This window comes from Macrotis lagotis, chromosome 2 (assembly GCF_037893015.1).
Source record: "Macrotis lagotis isolate mMagLag1 chromosome 2, bilby.v1.9.chrom.fasta, whole genome shotgun sequence".
Lineage (NCBI taxonomy): Eukaryota > Metazoa > Chordata > Mammalia > Peramelemorphia > Peramelidae > Macrotis > Macrotis lagotis.
In genome coordinates this window covers 78,958,902-78,979,068 of record NC_133659.1, presented here as the reverse complement: position 1 = coordinate 78,979,068, position 20,167 = coordinate 78,958,902, and the positions used below count along the sequence as shown (strand labels likewise).

Here is a 20,167-nt window from a genome sequence, read left to right as displayed (position 1 = left end):
GTTTTAAGTTGGATTCTGCTTTCAGTTTTATACTTATTTTTTGTTTTTTGTAGGTAAGAGTATTCCATGTCTTACTGCTATATAGAAATTCCAGTAAAATGTATTTATTGAAAAAATAGACCTTTGCGGTCTTGAGAACTTGGAGTCAGTAAAGATTTATGATGTCCATTACTGACCATTCTTTAGTATTTGAGAGTACACATTAATATATTATCTCTTTAAAAAAGAAACACATAATCACTCATGACAATTTGAGTAAAATGAGGAAAGGAAAGGCAAGAGAGTGAAATAGGCTACTATATAGCATAAACTATAAAATGACTTGAAATGAAAGAATTATGTGAATCAATATTAAATATTCAACCCATATATACCAAATGACAGTTGCTGGTTCTAACTAAAACCCGAATGAAATATTTAGAAGAAAGATGTCAGATCAGTGGACTGCATCCCCTAGGGACTGTAAACATCAGCTCCTAGAATCAATTCTAACAGAGGTACAGAGTGTCTTTCCCTTCCTGTATCAAGCACTTTTTAATCTTCAAAAGGGAGTTCTATGAATAAAATAATGCAGTGTTATGGTAAGAAAATTAAATTAGGTATTAGTTGCTTCAGCAAGAAGCCTGAAGAAAGATGTCATGGAACATGAGAAGTTCGATGAGTCCAGTTGAGGCATTCAAGATGAGTCACTGGCATTTCTCCAAATCAGCAATTTAAAGTAATAATTTTAAAATGGCAACTTATTGGACTGGGAGAATAAATATCGTCCCATAAGAATTGGGAACCTTCCATCCCAAGCCTTGGAGAAATCACATTCCATAATAACAAGATGATGCAAAAATAACCTTTCATGACTTTATCAGTTAACATTTGCTTTCTACTTCCCAATACTAGATTATACTACTTAAAATAACATTCTGAAATCCTTTAGTGATTACCTGCAAGAAGGGTGCAGTCCTTATTTTTACAATATTTAAACCTGTTATAATCTTTTGGAGGTTTCCTATGTGTGTGGTAGCACAAAGCCTCATTCTAACCAAACATTTGTTGACTTACTCATTAACTGTGTTTTCCCTCCCCACCCCCAATCTATTTCTGCTCTCATCCTGGGGGGGGGGGGGGGGGGGGCTGCCCATGGTAGCATTATTTTCCCAGGTGTCCAGAGTTGAAAGCTCAAAGTAATCTGTGATTTTTCCTTCTCTGTCAAACACCTTGATCAATTGATGGACTAAAGGAAATTGATGAATCCTGTGGATTCTGCTACCTCTGCATATCTTGAATCCAGGCCTCCTTTGATATGCATATTGCTGTTCCCTCCACTCAGGTCCTGACACTTCAGATTTGAACCAACTGGTCTCTCAGTCTCCAATCTCTCACCTTTCCAGATTGACTTTCACAAAAATATTCTTCAGAAGTCACAGATCTGGTGATGCTACTTAGTTAAAAGTGTTCTCTCTCTCTTTACAAATTCCTAAGGTCCTTGGTTCAGATCTCCCTTGGTCTTATCCTTTTCTATCTTGCAGCACTTATTTCCATACATGTCATGATGTATTCTGTTAGAGCATAAGCTCCTTAGGGCAGAGGCTGTAGCATTTTTTCATCTTTCTTTCTCCAGCCCCGAATCCTTGCTACCAGTAATACTTTAGCCTCTTAATATTTGCTGACTTGAAATAAATAAAATGCACCCTTCTGTTTACCAAGCAAATGTTTTTCTCTCCCTAACACAGTATTGTCTTTAAAGATAGGTATCCCATAGAGATAGTTAGATTTTTTCTAAAAAGCTAAATAAATTATATGCAATTATTTCTCTGTCAGAAAAGAAAAAAATTAGAAGAGACACCTGGGAACTTACTTTGGGACAGCAGCCCAAGTCTTTTTTAACCGATAAATTGAATTAGACTGCAGGGCTGAAACGATGGCTCTCAACGAGGAAAAATTCTTCAGGATCCTACATTCCTGCAAAGGGAGTGATTAAGAAATAGAAGATATTTAAATATCAATATTACGGTAGGTCAGTGGTTTCCTGTTTTAGTCATCCCAGCTGTTATGAATTCTCACCACTAACTAGGCAGCTGTATAAATACCCAACATCAAAGGTGGGGGGAGGGTCCTCACTTCCTCCTCCAACCCCTAAACTTTACAGTTTGGGGCATAGTTGGTTCTCTATCTCTCTGTTTCTGTCTCTCTATCTGTATGTATTTATGCATACATATATATGTATTCTGTTATGTAATACACACACACATACATATATGTATTTTTGGTGTTTGCTGTTACAATTTTATAGCTTCCAGTTTTCTCCATAAAAACAGAGTGGATGTAAGTCTTCAGAGGCAGGCTACAGAAAACAACCTTGACTCTAATGGAAATGTTAAGATGCACTTAAAATACCATACACCCCCCCCATACAAAAAAATACACCTCCTGCTTTCTCTGGTTTCCTTCAGGTCTTAGTGAAAGGGCTATGCCTTTCTCAGTTATCCTTAATAATCCTTGTGTCTTCCCTCTAAGAGTATCATCAATTTATTCTGTAAATATCCTGTTTGTGCATATTTGTTTACATGCTGTCCACCCCATTGTGAATTCTTTGAGGGTAGGTTCTGTTTTTTACCTTTCTCTTTATCCCCATGGTTTAGTGCTTAGCACTGGTGTTCAATAAATGCTTGTTGATGACTCCAAAAAATGAATGAACCATGCTTAAGATGACTACCACCAGTCACCTTTAATAGGGCAGCATGTACAGCACATTCAGATGGCATCACCGATCTCATGATGCACAAGGGCTTGAGCAGGGAGAGCAGGGTCTGTATACAACTTGGCTATAAAACTTCACCACAAGCTGAATCTAGGTTTTTATGTTCTAGGCCAAGAGGGGAAAATATGTGTGTGTGCATGTGTGTTTTTTTAAAGAGACATTCATTTTGTTTAAAATTGACTTATCCCACTATCATAAACATTTAGAAACACCTTTGTACTTCAGAGCTTCAAAAATAACCTAGGTTTTAAAATAAAATTCACTTTTGGCAGTATTTTAAAACAAAACAAACTGTGTAGAAGGTGAATGCTAAATTCTGGGTAAAAAGATAGGGTGCCCCTTGAGAAAATTGAATTGCCATGTGTAAAAGGATTTTGGGAATCACAGACTTTTTTTCATGAATTTATTAGTGGAGAAGTATACTTCATCAAGGAAGGTCCTGCATCTCTTGTCACATAGGGCTCCAATCTCAGCCCACACAGGGCAGACTGGTCTGATATCTTCTGTTAAAAGAAGATGTCCCTATACTCAGACACATAGGCAATGTCCATTCCTTTCAGATAAAGCACCCTTCTGTCTTGACTCCATAAAGAATCTATTCTCCATAGAAAGTGCTGGGCAGTGCCCTAGCTGGCTGATGCTACTCCTGTCTTGCTCAGAGGGTCACAAGTGGTTTTGACACCAATGCTGAGGTAAGAAAGGCAGTCTTTCTAATTTGGCAAGCCTCTATTTTGGCTTTTGAAAACCATGTCAAACAAACCAGTAACCCTGTACCCCCTGCCGACACTGTCTTTAGAACCAATACCTCTGTAACTCACAATAGCTGCTCATGTTCTTTCTCTATAAATATCTGGATGTCCTTCTCTTAGAAAAATGTACTAGATCATGGTGCCAGAAGCCTAGCCCCATGAATATAGTTCAACAAAGGTTCAGCCCCCAAGAGTCATGCTCTAAGAATTAAGAAACTTGCAGCAGAGGAACTCAGGCCTAGCTATTGTGTCCAAATTCTAATAAACATATGGAAAACATTACTCCAAGAGTCTTCATTTCAGCAAAGGGAACAAGGAGGCACCTGGCCACATTTCTGGAAAAGGGAGGACTATTCCAGGGGATGTGATAACAAAAAAATAGAGAGGTAGGATTCAGGTTGACCTATGATAAAAGGTCATCATGTTTGGCAAGAAAGCCTTTTCTTATTTCTAAAATGAATTGTTCTATTCCAAATAGCACTACAATAGGGGGGAAAAGGTTTTATATGAATGATATAAGAAAAAGAAGATGTAGTTTTTAATTCCATGCATCTAAGATGTTACACTAAACAATCTTCAAGGACACAATATGGTCAGCTGTAGGAGACAAGATCTCTTATCCTATATCTATCTTTTAAAAAGTGATGATAAGGAAACAATATAAAGACTAACAGAATGTCTTCTGTGAAGGGGGAGCAAAAATGGGGGAAAAATTGTAAAACTCAAAATAAAAATCTTTCAAAAAAAGTGATGGTATCTGAAATATTTCAAATTACCTTATATTTCTATTTTACAATCACTAAACTACATATTTAAAAATTTTTAACTGCAGTAAATCATTATCTGAGCACAGAATGGGAGTCTCCAATATCAAAAAAATTACAGGTCTAGGCAACAATAACACTATTATTAATCATGATAACAACTAATATTCATAGCATTTTAAGGTTTTCAAAGAGTGACAAGTATAAGCATAAATAAAATATCAATATACTGAATAGATAAGTAAAATTTATCCCATTTAATGTAATATAAAAGGACAAGGGAGTATAAAAAATTAAAATTAAAGATCCCACTGCATGTGACTAATAATTTCAGATTAGAATCTGAGATCTGTAATGCCCAGCTCAAGGTTCTATTCACAGAATTACAGTTTTTTAGGGTTAAGCCTAGCATTCCCCAAACTCAGATCTACTATGCAATATGTACCACTATATCTCTCCTTTGATAAAGGAAGTGAAAAAAAACATCAGCCTGAGTTAGGAAACCTGAATTTTAGATTCAGAGAGTCTACCTACACTTGGAGTTTTAGATTTGGAGAGTCTATCTAGAACTCTGTCAGAGTAGAATCTGTCATTTAAGATGTCTTTTATCAGCACATTCTTTAAATCTGCATTCCTTCTAAACTAATTTGACTACAGAATAATTGGACCTATCACAATTGTATAGGGTTCACATTTTCATAAATGTTTTAAGGTTTAAAACCTTTAAAAGGGGAGTAGGAGAATAGGTAGAATGGAAAATATAGATGATGTTTCTTGATGGACTGTAAATATTCAGGAAATCTGGGTTTGCATCTTGGCTCTGACATTTTTCTAGCTGTGTAATTAACCATGGATGGGCAAGTCACTTTTTGTCTTTGAGTATCAATCTCCTAATATGGAAAATGTGAGGAATAAGCTACAAGATCTCAAAAACCTCTTTAACATTTATGGACTAATGGTACCTCTCAAATTATAGATAAACTAATAGTAACAGGTCTGGGAAGGAAGTTTAGGACTGAAAAGAGAACTGACTATCAAAGAATTATTAAGTAACTACTGGACACTGCAAACAGAGTACTGTGTTCATCCCACAGGAAGATACAAAAGGAACTGGATGTTTTCTTCCTCCCTGAGGGAGTTGTAGTGTGGGAGCTTGTAAAAGGAAACAATCCCAAAGGACATCCCTCATTCTAGTTAAAAATAATATCTATGTCTTGTTAGTATGAATAAACATAACATGTCCCTTGCCATATTTAAACTTCCTTTTAAATCCAATGATCAAAACATGAATTGGATCATTAGGATCTCTAGCGAGAATAAATAAAATTAACAAAGCAAGAGCATTACATGAGCAATGTTAATCCACTTCTCGATGATTTTGGCCCGATGCTGAGTTTTGAGTTCTTTGCCTCCCAAGATGGTGCTGACAACACATTTGGTGAGGGTATTAAATTGAGAGATGGTGGCCCGGATGGTGGGAGCCAAGTGTTTGTTTTCCTTCTTATCCCTTTGAGACCAAATACAGCCCAGGCAGTGATGTGGTACTACTTTCTTGAACAGTTCCTAGAACAAGAGAAGACTTGATGTTAAAGACAACAGAGACTTTTTTCCAATGCAAAGCACATCATCAGGGTCATCTACAACTTGTGTTTTATGAATGAACAAATAAACCCTTTTTGCTTGATTTGAATTATGTACACTTGAATAGAGAGAGAGAGAGAAAGAAATAATTAATATACATATTGGTATTCTGAATAAATCTCATAGAATGACAGATCTGACAAAAAATAAGTTAATTGAAGTTAAAACATCTTAATATTGTCTGCCTGATAGACAAGCCCAACCAGCCCTTTGGATCAAGGGAAATGGTTGAAGATTCTTGGAGAATAATTCACTGAAAGAAAAAAAAAAACAGGGAAGAATAATAAAGTCAGTATTTTTGTTTTCATGTGTTAACTGTTAATAAACCATGCCACCTTCCACATATGCTAATTGTTTTTCATCTAGACTTGAAATTTTATCAATACAGGAAATTCCCTATGTAGAAACTCCTTCTCCTGACGTAGATGGGCAACTAATCTGTACCTTAGAGTCTTAGGCAGCTGCCTAGGGTCCTGCAGAGTTGAGGAACTTACCCAGACAGCTATAGGCCAGGAAGAAGGTGAACTTGGCCTTTTAACACCAGGGAAGTGAGTGTGACCTCAAGGATATCACCGAGCTGGATGGGACTAATGACAGGAATTGGGGCTATTTAGTTTAGGGGGGGCCGGTGATATAATTGTAGTCTTCAGATACTTGAAAGAGTACAAGTCATAGAAGTATTTTACTTGAAATTTTACTTGAGTCCTGGAAGGAAGAGCTGATGCTGGTGGGTAACTGTTACAAGGGAGGCAGTAAAGAAGAATGTGTTAATGATGCAAGTGTTTATAAATCAAAGGGATTGCCTTTTAAGTTAAGAATTCTCCAACACTGAAAGTGCTGAAGCACAGGCTAGACAACTACTCGAAGGGGATGTTATAGAGACAATTCATTCCCTATGGATCTGATGGTTTCTGAGCTTCCTTCCAATTCCAAGGTTCTCTGATTCTACTAGCTCAAAACAGTATCTAAAGTGTACCCTAAGTACTTTTAGTCCTAAATGTCTGATAAGGCTTAAGTCAATCATTTAAAACTTTATCAATAATAGAACAGCTGCCTATAAAAGCAAAATGTCACATTATTTTTGGATCAAGAAAATAAGGTACAAGCAAAATAAAAGGGCTCATCCAAGGCCACAGAGCAAAGGAGAAGGAATGAATGGTCTGAGAACCAGGTCTTTTGAATTCATGAGTAAAAGGAACTCTAGAAGAATCTCTTTCTACCAATGCCAATAGATGCTGCTGTGTAATTTCCAATCTCAGAGTCACCTAGGACACTGAGGGATTAAGAGATTTGCCAATGTGAATAGCCTGTGTGAATCCTATGTAGGACTCAAACCTAGGTTTCCCTCACTCCAAAGTCAAATTTCTGCCCATGATATCATGTTGCCTTCTCTTGCTATGGGTATTGAATTGTAGCTATAAATTGTTTAGGTTTAATGCATTTAAAAGGGAGTAGGGGAAGGGATAGAGTGGAAAATATAGGCAATATTAAAGCAAATGTAGCAATAAAAATTCATTTTAAAAATTATTACTATAACCATATAAGGTGAGTAATGCAAACATGATTATCTCCATGTTGCAGATGGCATATCTTAAGCTCAAACTGTTTAAGTAATTTGCCCTGAGATCCACAGCTAGTAAATGTGAAGCCCTTCTGATGTTACGGTCTCTGCTCTTCCCCATGCCACATTTCCTCCATATTAAGGACTCCACAGACATGTAATATCCATGGTTTTAATCCTTCTAATAGCCTGACCTTCCAGTTCATCAACTTCTGCTATTCCCATGACCTCCATCTCCACTTTGCCTTGAACACCCAAAGGCATAATCCCCCATCCCTTTAGAATTCATTATCATCAGAAATTGCTTTTCTGACCATAATCTCATTTCTACTTCATACTCTTGCTAAACTTGTTATTTACTCTCACCACAACCTCTGATCTTACAAAACTCTGCTTGCTGTCCCAAGCCAATATTGCTCTCCTGGATCTATAGTTTGGTTTTGTTCTCAATTACAACCATAATAATCTTTTTAAATGATAAATAATGGTTTGCAAAACAGTTTATATAGACAGATATACAGATATATATGTAAAATCTCATTTGATCCTCATGACAACTCTGGGAAGTAGTTACCCTTATCATCTCTATTTTATAGATAAGGAAAGTGAGGCCAAGTGAGATTGAGGGACTTGCCCAGGGTCACACAGCTAAGAATCATGAATCCTACAGGCTGCTTCCTTGCAAGAACAAATTGTTTCATCTGTTGTACCTGTATACTAGCTAGGCCTAGGACAGTGCCTGTCACCTGGTAAGCATTTAATACATCTTATTGACTAATTAACTTGGGTTGAGAGTCTATTGCCTGGATCAACCAAATCCTCAGAAGCCTCACTTCCTGCAGCACCAAATTCCAAACTGGCTGCTCTGCCCATGTGGGTGCCCTCCCCAACTCCCCTTCCACCTGGACACTGCTGCCTAGGCACAGAAAACACCCTGAGGCAACCTGCCTTTTGTGAATCTCTCCTTAGAACCACCTCCATATTTGTAACTCTTCATTATTGGCTCACGTGGCTGCCTGGGGACTGTTGTCTGTCTGAACTTTCCCTAATGATTAACATGTTCCCCCTTAGTCATCTTCTTCCTACCCTAATGATTTTGAAGGTTCAGCAGTAAGTGTAGACACCACTGCTGCCATTCCCTTCATTTTATACCCCTGAATCCCATCCACTTGATGTCCCACTCCAGAACTAACTCCTTGCATTCGTCTCTCTGGAATGTTTGATCCATAACTAACAAGCTTGTTTTCCCTCTTTTCATCGTTTTTCACTCACAGAGACCTGGCTCCTTCCTGATGCACAGCTCCTTTGACTAATCCTTCCCATACCACCTGCACTTTCACTCAAATTCTTCCTTATCTTCCCCATAACTGGTTGGAGTAGGGGAATTTCTTTTCCCCATTGCCTCTTCCAGACTTTATATTCGCCACTAATATTCAGTAATTTTTTTCTCCTTCGAAGTTCATTCTATCTATATTTATTGTCTAATTAAGATTCTGGTAGCTGTAATCATAGATACTGTCCCCCAGGACATTCTCTGTCCTTCCTCAATGAGTTCAATGCTTAGTTTGCAATCTTTTCTCCCTAATTCCTGACCTCATATTTGGGGACTTTAACATACATTTGGATAATCCTTCAAACACCCAAGCTTCTCAGATCCTCAACTTAATTATTTTGTGTGTCTTATTCCTTCACCTGAGCTCAGTAACTCACAGGGAAGTCACACTTCCATATTTAGCAATTTTGAAATTCCTTTATCTGATCATGTAATTTTTTGCTCATTCCCTCATTCTTTCTTTGTATAATACATAATACATATATAGCTCTATTCATTGTCTTTAGGTGCTATGTAGGCCATATTTTCCTCCATTTCCCACCTTGACTGCTTTGGTGAACCAGTTCAACTCTATCCTTGACTCTGTAGATCCTTATCCTATTTTGCCCTCTAAAGTCCCACACTTCAATTATTCCCATCATCCACTGCCTTCATTTTTCTTCACTAGTGAAAATTACAAAATTTACTAATTAGCTCCAACAAGAATAAGTGTTCTCAAGTCAATTCACTATTCAACTCTTTCAGAAGGCTATCTTTTTTAATGTCTCCTTTTAATGTCTTAAGTGTCTGAAATCTAACTCATCAATAACCAAAGTTATCAAGGCTCCCTTAATCACCAAATCTGACAGTGTTAGTGGGCCTCTTCTCCTTTATCTTCTCATCTCTAGGTTTTTGTGGCACTGCTCTCTTCAAGGTCTCTTACAAATCTGACCACTCCCCCCTCAATCTCCTTTACTCAATTTTCAAACACGCTAAACCTACAATCAGTGAGTAACCCGAGGCTCTATTTGAGCCCTCTTCTCCCTCTTTACAATTCCTTTGGCGATTTCATCAGCTCTCATAAATCCAATTATCATCTCCATGCATTTGATTCTCAAACCCTCAATCTCTCTTTCTGACCTATAAATCTGACCTATGGTCTTGCCTAACAGACATCTCAAACTGAATATCTCATAGACATTTAAAACTCAGCATGTTCAAAATTGAATGCATTATCTTTCCCTCAAAATCCTTACCCTCTTTCAAAATATCCCTATGATTGTCAACGGTATCAACCACTCACTCATCAGAGATTCACAACCTCGATGTCATCCTCAATTTTTACTCTTTCTCAACCCTCATATTCTCATGTCTTAGCTATTCTCTTATCTGCCTTCTTTTATCTCTTAACACAGCTACTATCCCAGTGCAGATTTTCATGACCTTAGCTATTACAAAATCTTCTGGTTCATCTGTCCTCACTCAGTGGTCAAGGTGATATTCCCATAGTGAAGGTCTGCTCTATCAACTCCTTCCCCTACTCAATAAACTCATCTCCAAGATCAAGCTCACACACAAACCTTTCCAGTCTTTTTACACCTTATTACACTCTGTGTACTCTAGGGTCCAAGGATGCTGATTCTTTGGTATTCCTCAAACAAAACATTCCATCCCCCAACTTGGATAGTTTCATTGGCAATTGGTTCCCAAGGTCTAGAATATTCTCCCTTCTCATCTCCACAGCTTCCTTCAAGTCTCAGCTCAAGTCTCACCTGGCACATGGAGCCCCTTCTGGTCTTCCTATGCCAGTGTCTTTCCTCAGATATGTGCTCTACTTAGTGTTGGGATTCAGCAGGTTCTCATTGGTTCAGTAGAAACAATACCAAATTTTATGTTGAGTTCGGTGAACCGGTTGTTAAAATGGCACTTGTATATCAGGGTTCCCTCCAAGGTGGGCACCTGGGCAACTGCCCAATGTGAAAATCACAAATTTCCATTCCCTACTCTTTTTTAATGTTTTCTAAGTACCCATAGTAATGTTCATTCTGTCCATAGGTGAAAAAAATGATAGTACTAGGCTTGTAATATTTATTTATTCATTTCTTAAAACTCATTATAGCTTTCATGAAATACTATATTTTAATTCCCTTGCCTTTGTTACTTCAGTAAACAAACATATAATGTAAAGCAAAAAAGTGCCCAAACACCAGGAGGTGACAAGCTGTCATTTGTTTCTGCTCTGCGTTACACCCCAAATTCCCCTGAGATATTATCTGTGCACTGGTATTCCCTGAACAGTGAATCTTATCTTTCAGAATCCATGGAAGTATAAAAAAAAAGTGAATCTTTCAGAAGCCAAGGAAGTATAAGAAAAAAAAGAAACAGAATAGATAGAATGAGTTTTGTTCTGCTTATGTTCCAACTTTTGCTCTATAAGATATGTTTGCTTATGGTGAATACTATAGCAATCTAATTTTGTGTACCTCTTTTATTGTTCTTGAGTATTAAATACATGAAATATTAAACTACCTTTCAGTATATCTTTTGGTATACCTTTTAGGTATACCATTTTGTAAAATGGTCATTAGGGCAGAGACCCGATTGTTAATTCATTTGAATCCCACCACTGACTCGTCTCTGTTCTATCCATGAGGTGCTTGAACAGAGTTGTCTCATGTCAGCTCTTCCATAGACTGCAACCTCCCTGAGAACAGGAATGGTGTTCTGCCTTTCCCTGTGTCTTTGGTGCCTGAGACACAGGGACACAAAACTTAATACCTGCTTGTCGTTGGTGTTAACATTGAGGTCCCACCTCAACCTCACAGTTTTCAGAATAGTATCGCCCCCCCCCAAAATTGCTGCTTCCTTCCTGTCTCTGATGGTGGTGCCCATTCTACCAGTCACTGATCTGGGGATCCTACACTGAGAGAGTCAGGAGGGACCTCAGAGCCAACCCAGTCTAACTGGCTCAGTTTACAGATGAGGGAACTGAGACCAGACATTAAGTCAGGGGCAGAGCAGGGTTTCAAACCCAAATCTTCTGATTCCAAACTAAGCTTTCTTTCTACTGTGTCATGCTAGCCATGGAGTTTTAAATCTTATTTATCTCTGACTCTCCCCCAATTTATACTCCCCCTCCAGTTTGCATCTCGATAACCTCTCACCTGGACTCACAGAATAGTCTTCCAACATCTCCTTGCCGCTGGTCACTCCCTTCTCATATCCATCTTTCCCACAAGATAATATTTCTAAAGCACAGATGCAGGCAGATCTCCTCCAAGGAGAAATTGTGTAATAAGGAGGCCTGGGTTTCTGACTCTATCACTAGTTCTGTTATCCTGGAAGCATGTCACAAACTCCAAGCCTCCTACTGTTAAATGGGGATAATAATAATGCAGTGCTTATCTCACAGAGTATCAAAATTGACAATGTATGTTGAGTGCTTTGAAAACTATGAAGCCCCACTATATATAAAGGCAAGTTATCATCTTAGCTTAGTAGTCAAGATCTTCTATAACCCTGGCTCCCCTCCTCCAGCCTCCTTTTATTACATTGCCTCCTCATTCTCTACTTCCAACCAAACTAGACCAGGCTGCCAAGCTCACCCTGCCCTCTCCCAGCTCCAAGAAGTTGGGAACATGCCCATCTCAGATTATGTTTGAGGTCTTGAAAGGATGCATTTGCTCCTCATGTTTCCCTAGAGGACGCTCCTTGATGTCTCCTGTGACCTATTATGGACCTCATTCATGTAAAGGATGTCATATCCTCTCCATTAAGCTATAAACAACTTGAAGTCATTGTTTCCATTTCTATGCCCAGTTCTTAGAAAAGTGATTAAAAGCATTTGTTGAAATGAATACCTCTGAGATAAAGAGGGAGGGCTAGGGAATTCTGCAGCAAGATAAAGGAGGCTCAGTCAATTTTCACATTGGAAAATTGTTCCACAGATGTATCTTATACCTATATTCAATATTTTAAAGGAAAAGTATTAATGGTTAGAAAATTATGCCTAGAATGCTTATTCATATTTACATGGCATTCCAGGGTTCACAGAATCACAAAAAATGGAATGAATTTCAAAAGCTATCATTCTACTCACATTTAACAAAAATCCCTTATACAATAGGACCAACAAGTGGTAGTTCAGATTTCACTTGAAGACCTTAATTGAGGAGAAACTCACTTTCTTCTGAGATAAAATATTCTACATCTGGAATGTGTCTCTGCAAGCTCAACCCATTACTTCTCTTTCTGCCATAAAAGGTCCAAGCAAAGCAATCCTAATCCCTTTTACATATGATAACTTTTCAAATGCTCAAAGACAGCCATCCTAAAAGGTTTCTCTCGGCCAGGACAAGCATCCCCAGCTCCTTCACCAACCAATCTTCATATGACGTGATATTTAGACCATCAAGATCACTTGTTTCTCTTATCTCTAAAATGAATGTGATCATTATAGACAAGGGAGAATACCATATTTTTGTCCTATTAACATGCTGTTTAGATAATTATAATGGATCTAATCCCTTAAGAATATCATAATCCCATTGGCTCTGGAAGCACTATTTGGAGAAAATTAAAAAGATCATTGTATCTCCCATTGACTCAAGAGGGGTAGAAAGTAAAAATAAGTCAAAATTTTAACATTCCCCATCATATTTCTGAAATGATTCTAATTATACTGTGGCATGAAACTTCAGTTAGTCAACCATCTATGGAATGATGAGAACATTAGTTATGCTACTAAAAAAAATGAGCTTCAGGATATAATCACATGAGGAATAAGTGACTTTATTCCATCCCACTTTGTGCTTTGTTAATTCTTATGTACACACACTCTTGTGAATTTTAGCTCAACCAGGAAAAAATATTTTCCCTTGAATTAATCAAATAATTGCTTTGCTCTATATAGAATAGACACAGCTTACAACTATCAAAGACTTGAAAATACTGAAATCAAATCTCATTATCCATTCCATCCTCTTTTGAATTTAGCAAATTTTTGATCTATCTACACCAAACAATGATAGTACATACTGCATCCATGTAGGTCAGCTGTTCTGCTACAAGGTCTTCTGGGAATAGAGTGAATTCACTTGATCCACCACCCTCTAGGTCCTCTTCTTCCAGACTGAAGGCAAGAGCATTACAAAATCCATCTGTTGATGAAATAAAAATTATTTATATTTAAAGTCAATAGTTTATAACTACGTAACACATAGATCTTGTCATCAATTATGGATTTTTTCCTACAAAGAAAGATTCATCAAGTTTCTTCCTATAAAACATGAATTAACAAAAGGAATCTATTTAAAAAGAAATCTACGAAGATTTGTACAAACTCAAAAATGATAGAAGCAAAAAGAAACAGCAGAACAATTTATACAACATTGTAAAGAAAAGCAACTTTGAAATACATGAACATGACTCAAAAGATCTAATACCCTCAATATTTTTGTAAATTCTTTTCCTATAGATCATGGGTCATTAATCTTTGTGTATGTCAGGGGCTCCTTTGGCAGACTGGTGAAGCCTTTCAAAATAATGGTTTGTTGACTACATTCATAATTAGAGAAATGCAAAATTTTAGTTAGAAGTTAGTGAAAACAAAGATTTTACTTTTTCATATCCAAATTCATGAACCCCCTGAAAACAGACCCCAAAGGGGACCCCAGATTAAGAGTTCCTGCTATAGATGAAGGGATTCTTTAAATGTTCTTGCTTTTGTATAATAATTATTCTGACTTCTTGAAGCACTAGAATATTAAAGAGTCTTCTCAATAATACATTTGACAACTCAAAATAAATTTGTGTATCTGTATAGGAGAAACTTTATATGACTAGTTCACTCTTAAGAACTGTCAGTCCAGTTGCAGAGATAACCTTGAATTAAATTTCAGGTATCATAATTTAAGCAGGGATAAGAGAAGGACCTGTTTGGGAAATTGTGAAACACTTTTAGGGATTTCTAAGCTTTCTTCTGACCAAGAAAGCCAATGTTATACCAATAATGCTATATTATGACTATGATTCTGGGAATACCTTAATCTCTCAAGAATTAAAACTGTCAGTAACTTTAAGGGCAAGGTAGACCTGCATGCTAAGTATAAATAGGCTGTAGCATGTTTCTAATTGTATTAAGTGAAATAAAGTGGAAAAAAGTATAGAATCTTAGAAATATATAATCTAATAACTAATCGGCAAAAATGAATGATAACAAATAGACAACCTGAATGGTTACTGACAACTACTTAATGTAAAAAAGAGCTAAGAGGAAGACCTCTAGCATGCTGAATGGAAGATATTTAGAAGACTATTCAAAAATATTGGCTTGTGACCTGTGCCACTGGAAGAAGACTCATATCAGTGAGATCATAGATCCACTGAATTATAAGGAAATAGATATATGGAGTCCTTAGTGAAACTTTTTAACTAAAGTTTTCCCTTTACTGTGTGCTATCTACACATTTCAGGCTATTACACTGAGGCTTCTTAAACAGAAAAGTGATGGTTAGATCTATGCTTAAGGAATGGATCAGAGCAGGAAAAGACTGGATATCTGCAGAGGCCAGTTTAGGAGGCTATGGCAATAGTTTACTAGGCAGAGGTTAAGTGGGCCTGAATAAGGGGATTATTTAATGACTCTTTATTGAATAAATTGGGAAGCAAATCTTTCCCATCCCTTTGCAGGCAGCATTTTAAAAAAACAGAAAAACAAAGGAGGAAGCTGATGGAGCTACCTCTCCAGTATTGCCTGTACTTTCATTCTTCTGTCTGTTTGTTGCAATCTCATCTCTGTCGTGCTCTATCTCTGTCACGCTGTTTCTTTGCCTGTCTCTGTCTCTGTCTATTTGTCTCTAACTCTGTCTCCATCTGTCTTTCTCTGTCTCTACAATCACCTCACTGGCCACCACCACATGAATGATTTAAATGATGATTATGTCTAATAAATGGCTTACTCCTAAAGTCTTAAAGGTCTCTGATAAACAATCTGTAGATCCCTCAGTGGATCATCTGCTAACAGCAGCTTCCATTCTGTGATTTCCTGAAGAGTTCTAGGGACTGTGTGTGTGTGTGGGGGGGGTGTCTCTAGAGTCTCTAAGCCTCCAAACCTTCCAAGGACTATTTGGGCAGGAGGTTGTAAAAGTTTGCATTTTTATTCTTCTCTCCCTCCCCATGGAGTGTAAGGATCAATCTCCAGTAAAACTCACAGAAAACTCATATCCTTTGGGGGGGGGGGGACACAAAGCCTTTACCCCTGGAGTCCTGGCTCTTGAATCAACTTTTCAATTAGGATTCCTGCACCTAATAAACAGAGAGTTTAGCGATATTTTTGGTTTAGCCTTTCCCAATCAAACCCAAGAAAATACATGCCTGGGTATTGCCTTAAATCTTTCCAAAGTCGAGAACTGTCCCTGACCTCTGCATGTCTCCTAAGCCATGCCAAATTAACTCTGCCTTCCAGGGCCCTGGTTGGAAACAATGAATGACTGATCCCCCTGGTACCCCAATTAGGCCAGGAGCCAGCAGCAGCACCAATGAGCCAAGCTGTGGTTTACTATGGTGCTCTCTACTCAACAAAAAGACAAAATGGGGAGGCCCCAAAGGGAGCCTGGAATCTGGTTTTTATATAGGGCCCCTGGTATTCAAACATTCTAAACAGATGAAGTCACCCCAGTATGGGATTTGGCAGCTGACCTCTAAATAAGGTCCACCCCGCCTCTCTCATCCTTTCCCCTGCTCCCTTTGTCCCCAACACATGGAAAATCCAACAGGTAGTGATGTGTAATGTCAGATTTGGGGGGGGGGCACTGAGTTTCCCTGATCGCTGTTTCATGAGCTCTTTCCTGTCCTTTCTTGGACAGACTCGGTCATAAGTTTCAGGAAATACATTTCAGGAGCTCCAAGTTGGTCAGCAGCCTCAGCCCGGGCCATAGTAAAGGAGGAAGTAGGGTCCTGGGCCAAAGCAAGCTTTCTAAGGAGGAAGCAGACACCAGCCCAGCAGGGAATTGCAAGCTGGTCCCTCTCTGAGTTGCAGCTAGTTGGGCCAATAGGTGACCTGGGCCAGGGGCCTGTCCTTTGTCCTTGAATGGAGGCAGTCAGTTCTCAAATAGGAAAAAACAACTACATTCATTTCCTTTGATGCAGTAGTTGGAGAAGATGCGATAGGACAAAGGCCGGAGGCGTAGACTATAATTGGTGCTGACAGAGGTGGATCTGACCACACTTTCCAAACTGAAAGAATGAGACTCTCTCCATGTTGAGGGAGACACTCCAATTCTACGATGCTTCTGACCATGATTTAGCCCCTTGCTTGCTGGAAGCTAAAGCACTTCTGTGATGTGGACATTGTTATCTGAGATGTTGGGTTATGGGCAGCACTAGGGTTTCCAAAAGAATTACCTGATGTACAGGAACAAGTTTATGACAGGCCTGAACAATTAATTATTTGGTGCATGTGGAAAGAGACATGCAATTAATATCATGCAGACACACAAATTTAACCAGAACCTAAACAAGTGGCCCCAACACCTCTAAGAAGCCTAGCTAACCTAGAAAATTGTTTTATCTCTTTGAGCCTTAGCTTCTTCAGTCATTAAATGAGGGGGTTGAGCTAAGAATTCCTTCCAGCTCTAATATTCTACTACTCTATTATTACATTTTCAATATGTTTTGGGGAAAATGGTTCCTTTGGGTAACATAGCATGCTTCTAATAATTTGTATATGCTGTGCCTTTCTTTTAAGAAAAGAACTGTCTTACCTCTACAGAATATCATAAAAACATTATTTCCAATAATAATAAAAACTGGCATTTACAAAGCACTTTAAAGTTGGCAAAATCCTTTATATGTATTATCCCATTTGAGCATCAAAACAAGTTCTGGAGCTGAAGTGTTTATTATCCTTATTTTATAGATAAAGAAATGATGTCTCAAAGAGCTCAAGGGACTGGTCTACAATGGCAAGTCGGAGCTCACATTTGAACCCAGGTCTTCCTGCCTCCAAGCCTGGAAGCCTTTCCACTAGGCTGCACTAATGAAGAGATCTAAGAATCTGTTCAAGCACTTTTCCACTCCCCAGTAGAGACACTTACTGTCAGTCTCCACTTTCTGTTTCTGAAACTGCTCCAGGAGGTTTTGTGCTCTTCTTTCAGGGTCAGAACCTGGCATGGTCCGTTTAAGATAGTCCAGAAGTTTCTGCAAGCAGGTGAAATGGGGCGGTTCCCGGAAGTCTTCAGCACATTGGTCCAGCCAGGCCCTCAAGATGGAGGCAATTGCACTGAGAAGAGAGAAAGAGAGAAGGGCTTTAGAGACTGAAAATGAAATGGTCTGCGTAATAAGAATCTCCAATTCTACATCTCTTGAAATAATGACCATAAAATGTATGACTTGACACTTTACCAAATTTTGTTGTGTCTACCTTCACAATTCCTCTCCCATTCTATCCTTTCTTAGTTTAGCCCTGGATCACCAGGGCCCATATTATTCTAAGAGATTCCTGACTAATCTACCTGCTTCAAATCTATCCTCATTCTAGTTCATCCTACACATTTCTACAAAAGTAATTTTTCTTGAACATAGATCAGGTTTTTAAAAAAACTCCTCTACTCAATCGGGCCTAGCAGCTTCTAGTTATCTCTAGGATTAAATGTAAATACATCTGCTTAGCTTTTAAAGACCAACATAACCTGGCCATAGCCTAATATCTTTATATATTACTTCTCCTCCTGGGCTTGTGATACAGCTCAACTCACCTTCTCTCTGCTCCCCACACACAACTTATGATCAAGCAAAGATATCAAGCAATCACCATCAATCAGCAGGATATGAACTATGACTTGGTTTTACATTGTAATAATGAATTTAGGGGTGGCTAGGTGGTGTAGTAGATAAAGCACTGGCCCTGGAGTCAGGAGTATCTGGGTTCAAATCCAGTCTCAAACACTTAATAATTACCTAGCTGTGTGGCCTTGGGCAAGCCATTTAACCCCATTTGTCCTGCAAAAAAAAACCTAAAAAAAATAATGAATTTGCCCTAATTTATTTTAGTTTGCTCTAATAAATTCCAATTCACACTCTTGGACTTCAATTTCTTTATGATCAAGGTAACATACCCCTTTTTAACAAAGCAAAATACTCCCAAGTGGTATGAGGACTTCACCTTATCAACTCATTAACACTGGGTATAGTCAAAGGTCTTAAACTCAAACTGCATAATGGAAAGACCAAGCATCACACTAAATTTCATATACTACTATGACTACTGTCTAAATCTTTGCTTATCACAAAGACTTATAGATCAATAGCAAGCTGAACAAAAAAGCTGCATAATAACAGGGAAGGATACAAACACCCTTCATCTTAGATTTCAGATCTCTGATAGACAGTGAGGTGGTACAGAGGATGGAATTCTAGACTTTCAGTTAGGAAGGACTAAATCCAAATCAGCATCTGGCTTTTACTTAGCTGTGTGATCCTGGGCAAATCACTTAACCTTTCTCTAACTTGGTTTCCTCACCTATAAAATAAGGATAATAGTATCTGCTTCTCAGAGTTGTCATGAGGATAAAATGAAATAAAATCTGTAAAACACTTTACAAAGTTTGAAGAACTATATAAATGTTTTCATCATCATTAACAAATTGGTCTTACCCACCATGACATAATGGAAGATGACAGAAGGATAGACAAGGTAATTAGCATTCACTTAATATATCCCTGCAGCTATTTCCTCAGCAAAAAAGAATTAAGAAACTAGAAAATTCATAACCTTCCATTCTTATTCTTCAAATAAGAATGTTTCTTTAACTAAAATGCTATATTTTTATTAGTAGGTCACTATAATCTATGAATAAATGAACTCTTTAGGATTTCACAGATCTGTTTACATTTCCATAAGTCCTGAATTCACATCAAGAATCTTGATTTAAATAAACTCACATTTAAGTTTGTGATTTAAGAATAAACAAAGTAATAATGAATTTGCTAATTCCTCACTCCCAAGGCAGACATTAGGACGCTTTGAAAAACTGTACTATATTATGTATATCTTTGTATATACATATATACAAAGACATACATATACATATCTATGTATATATTACATTTCTACCAAGGCATATGTATAACATATGTGTTTTCATATATACATAAGATGTGTGTATATGTAAATCTCAAGATTATGTAATAACATCAAATTAAAACACATAAAGATTGCTGTGTTCCCTAGATCTCTAATTTGGATTAAATTAAAAACTATAAATATTTCATTTCCCTAAAGAAAATTAGTAGTTCTTGGCTTTATTAAAAATATAAAAAAATTTAAATATGAAAAAAATGAAATGTCTACTCTTTAAAGAGGTCTAAGACATAGTAACCAGGTAA

The 20,167-nt window shown here is 37.7% G+C and overlaps 1 protein-coding gene across 2 annotated transcripts in view; it reads right to left on the bottom strand.

Moving 5' to 3' along the window:
- Positions 1 to 20,167, bottom strand: part of RGL1 (ral guanine nucleotide dissociation stimulator like 1) — a 226,789-nt gene that overhangs the window by 41,841 nt on the left and 164,781 nt on the right. For both annotated transcript variants that reach the window (XM_074222215.1, XM_074222216.1), the window contains 4 exons: positions 17,878 to 18,062; positions 13,820 to 13,941; positions 5,616 to 5,831; positions 1,853 to 1,956 (listed from right to left, as the gene is read on the bottom strand). In XM_074222215.1, coding sequence (XP_074078316.1) covers positions 1,853 to 1,956; positions 5,616 to 5,831; positions 13,820 to 13,941; positions 17,878 to 18,062 — 627 coding nt within the window. The remainder of the gene's footprint in view (positions 1 to 1,852; positions 1,957 to 5,615; positions 5,832 to 13,819; positions 13,942 to 17,877; positions 18,063 to 20,167) is intronic.